Source organism: Solanum stenotomum, unplaced genomic scaffold (assembly GCF_019186545.1).
Source record: "Solanum stenotomum isolate F172 unplaced genomic scaffold, ASM1918654v1 scaffold19809, whole genome shotgun sequence".
NCBI lineage: Eukaryota > Viridiplantae > Streptophyta > Magnoliopsida > Solanales > Solanaceae > Solanum > Solanum stenotomum.
In genome coordinates this window covers 2,734-6,616 of record NW_026025721.1, presented here as the reverse complement: position 1 = coordinate 6,616, position 3,883 = coordinate 2,734, and the positions used below count along the sequence as shown (strand labels likewise).

Sequence of the window (3,883 nt, the reverse complement as noted above, 5' to 3'; positions counted from 1 at the left end):
AAACAAGCCGATAAAGAGTTTAGAACCAGTTGCATCTTTGAGTGTGGAAGGTGTCAACCTTGATACCAAAGTTTTGTGTGTCCCGGGGGTTTTGAAGGGTATTGAAGTTCGAGCAGGTATGCCGAAGTTGTATGTATCAAAGGGTTTTTCATTAACACAACAGGACCAAAATTGCTTGGCAAAGTTGAAAGGACCTATCTTTGTTAAGCCCGTCCAACAGCTTCCGGTAATTGATTCAAAGGTTGTCCTTTGGAACTATAACAAAATCATTGTGGTTTACCGAGGATAGGAGATTGTTGAAGAGGTTGATGAAGCAGGAGGGCTGACACGCTCTGGAAGATGTTATTCTCCAGAAGAATTAAGAAAAGGGAAGATGACTCAAAACATCCAAGTACCACTGAAGAAAGCAGTTACTGAGGAAGAAGCATAAGAGTTTCTAAAAAAGATTAAGGTTCCAGATTACTCTGTTGTGGAACAATTGAAGAAAACCCCGGCACAAATTTCATTGTTGTCTCTACTCTTGCACTCAGTAGAACATCGTCGTGTGTTGAATAAGATTTTGAATGAAACACATGTATCGAAGGAGACCACGGTAAATCAGTTAGAGAAAATGGCCAAGCGCATCTTTGAGTCAAACACCATCACTTTCACTGATGATGAGTTGCCCACAGAAGGAGCTGGACACAACAGAGCTTTGCTTCTTATAGTGAAATGTGAAGAGTACTATGTAAATAGGGTCATGGTAGATGGGGGATCGGGGGTAGACATATGTCCTCTCTCTACACTGCAAAACTTGAAAATTAGCCTTGACATAATTCGCCCCAGCAATGTATTTGTTCGAGCTTATAACGGCTCAAGGCGGGATACCATTGGTGAAATAAAGTTAAACATGACAATTGGACCGGTGGATTTTATGATTGTGTTCCAAGTAATGGACATGGACACACCTTATAATTTTCTATTGGGAAGGCCATGGATCCACACGGCTCGGGCAGTCCCATCAACTCTGCATCAAGTTGTTAAGTTTGAACACAACCATCAGGAAATCATTGTGCATGGGGAAGATGATTTGCCTATTTACAGAGATCCCTCCATTCCATACATTGAGGCAAAAGAAGGATGTGATTCCATTGTTTACCAATATTTTGAGGCCGTATCAGTCGATCGCTTTAGAGAAGGAGATCCCATTATCCAACCATGTCTCTCTTCTTCCTCTTCAATGGTAGCAACGACAATGCTTAAATATGGTTATCAACCTGGTAAAGGTTTGGGACTATGTTCACAAGGAATTATGGATCCCATTACTCTTTTAGGGAACCAAGGCACCTCTTGCCTCGGATACAAACAAAGCAAGAGAAATAGAGATGAGACTAAGAACCACAAAAGGACTGATTGGGCGTTTCCACAACCAATTCCCCATATTTATCATTCCTTTATCAAGCCTCAGGGTCTAGAAATGGAAGCTTCATTTACTCATGAAGACATTGAAGAAGTTATTCAGGATCTCAGTCAGTTGTTTTGTGAAGTAAACATGGTCCAAGTTGGTGAAGGTACAAGTCATGCCGATGTGCAGCTCGTGGGCTCCAATTTTGAGTTAAACAGTTGGGAAGCCACTCCTTTCCCCATAAGGAAGGAGTCTTGGTAGTTTGTTTTGCTACTCTTTTGTATTTTGTTGTTGTCAGGGTTGTGATCCGAATATTTGAAAGTGTTTTGTTTTAATGTCAACCCTTCTATCCTTTTTTTTATTTCAATGAAATGAAATTCCAGTTTCATAGTAAAATTTTGTCTTTTCCCTCCCCTGATTCTTATTCTCCATTTTTCAGTTCTATAAATGCCGGCTTTGATAACATGACATGCATGCGGAATTCACTCCCAGATCTCAAAGAGTTACTTATTCTTGAATCCCCGAGTCGAGAGGTTGAATATGATGAAGAAGAGGCTTTTAGGGAAGTTAATAGGGAATTGGAACAGTTTGAGCACAAACCTAAGTCTAATCTTAGTGAAACAGAGGCCATCAATTTGGGAAGTAATGAGGAAGTCAAAGAAATAAAAATAAGTCTTCATGTCAAGAAGGAAATTAGGGATGCCATAATACAACTTTTGTTTGAATACAAAGATGTGTTTGCTTGGTCCTATGATGACATGCCAGGTTTGAGTGTTGATTTAGTGGTCCATAAGTTGACCACTCATCCTGATTTTTCACCCGTCCAACAAAAAAGAAGAAAATTCAAATCGGACGTTAGTGAAAAAATCAAGGAAGAAATCATGAAACAACTAAATGCAAATGTGATCCAAACCATTCGTTACACTACTTGGTTGGCAAATGTTGATCTGTGCCGAAAAAGGATGGAAAGACGAGTTTGTGTTGACTATCGGGATTTGAACAAAGCTAGTCCAAAAGACAATTTTCCCTTGCCTAATATCCACATTCTAGTGGATAATTGTGCCAGACACGAAATTCAATCATTTGTGGACTGCTATGCAGGGTATCATCAAATCTTGATGGACGAAGAGGACGCTGAGAAAACTGCTTTCTCCACTCCATGGGGGACTTATTGCTGTAGGGTCATGCCATTCAGTCTTAAAAATGTTGGGGCAACTTACATGAGGGCTATGACCACCATGTTTCATGATATAATGCATAAAGAAATCGAAGTATACGTCGATGACGTAATCATCAAGTCTATAACACAAGCTGACCATGTGCAAGATCTGAGAAAATTCTTCGAAAGAGTGCGAAGATATGATCTCAAGCTTAATCCAGCAAAATGTGCATTTGGAGTTCCATCTGGAAAACTTCTAGGTTTTATTGTCAGTAGAAGGGGAATCGAATTGGATCCTTCCAAAATAAAAGTCATTCGAGATTTGCCACCCCCAAAAAATAAGACCGAAGTCATTAGTCTACTTGGGAGGTTGAACTACATTAGTAGGTTTATTGATCAACTCACAACCACTTGTGAGCCCATTTTCAGACTTTTGAAAAAGGATGCTAATGTCCGATGGACGGATGATTGTCAACAAGCTTTTGAAAAAATCAAGGAATATTTGTCCAAACCTCTCGTGTTGGTCTCGCCTGAACTTGATAGGCCTCTCTTTCTATATCTTTCAGTGACAGATAATTCCTTTGGGTGCGTTCTCGGTCATCATGATTCCACAGGCAGGAAGGAGCAAGCTATCTACTACTTGAGCAAGAAATTCACTAGTTATGAGGTCAAGTACACCCTCTTGGAAAGGACATGTTGCGCCCTAACTTAGGTAGCTCAAAAGTTAAGGCATTACCTTTTGTCCTACACAACTTACCTCATATCTAGGATGGATCCTTTGAAGTACATCTTTTAGAAGCCAATGCCAACTGGCAGACTCGCGAAATGGCAAATCTTGCTCACTGAATTTGACATTATATATGTCACTCGAACTGCAATGAAAGCTCAAGCTCTGGGAGACCACTTGGCAGAGAATCCAGTCAATGGCGACTACGAACCACTGGATACATATTTTCCAGATGAAGAGATTAACTCAGTTGAAGAAGTAAATCTAGATAAAAACTAGGCAATTATATTTTGATGGAGCAATCAACAAAAAAGGCACATGGATTGGGGTAATTCTAATATCGCCCACAGGACAGCATTACCCTGCGACAGCTCGACTTCGTTTCTTCTGTACAAATAACACAACAAAGTATGAAGCTTGCATCATGGGTCTAAATATGGCAATAGATTTGGGTGTGCAAGAATTGATTGTGTTGGGAGATTCTGATTTGCTTATTAGGCAAGCTCAGGGCGAATGGAAAACTCGATACCTCAAGCTTTTTCCCTACAAACAATGTGTGGAAGATCTTAGCAAAAGGTTTAGGTCCATCGAGTTTAAATACATCCTCAAATTT

The 3,883-nt window shown here is 40.1% G+C and overlaps 1 protein-coding gene across 1 annotated transcript; it reads left to right on the top strand.

Moving 5' to 3' along the window:
* The first annotated feature begins 610 nt into the window (after window positions 1-610).
* LOC125850869 (uncharacterized) lies at window positions 611-3,549 on the top strand. Its single transcript, XM_049530707.1, has 3 exons — window positions 611-1,641; window positions 1,824-3,215; window positions 3,360-3,549. The coding sequence occupies exons 1-3, from the start codon at window positions 611-613 to the stop codon at window positions 3,547-3,549; spliced, it is 2,613 nt and encodes an 870-aa protein (XP_049386664.1).
* The last annotated feature ends 334 nt before the right edge of the window (window positions 3,550-3,883 follow it).

Bases quoted from the DNA above. Each gene is read 5' to 3' on its own strand.
- LOC125850869 (XM_049530707.1), top strand. From the start codon at position 611: ATGGCCAAGCGCATCTTTGAGTCAAACACCATCACTTTCACTGATGAT. The intron at 1,642-1,823 runs GTAGTTTGTTTT...TCCATTTTTCAG, and splicing joins CCCATAAGGAAGGAGTCTTG to TTCTATAAATGCCGGCTTTG. The intron at 3,216-3,359 runs GTACACCCTCTT...GCCAACTGGCAG, and splicing joins TTCACTAGTTATGAGGTCAA to ACTCGCGAAATGGCAAATCT.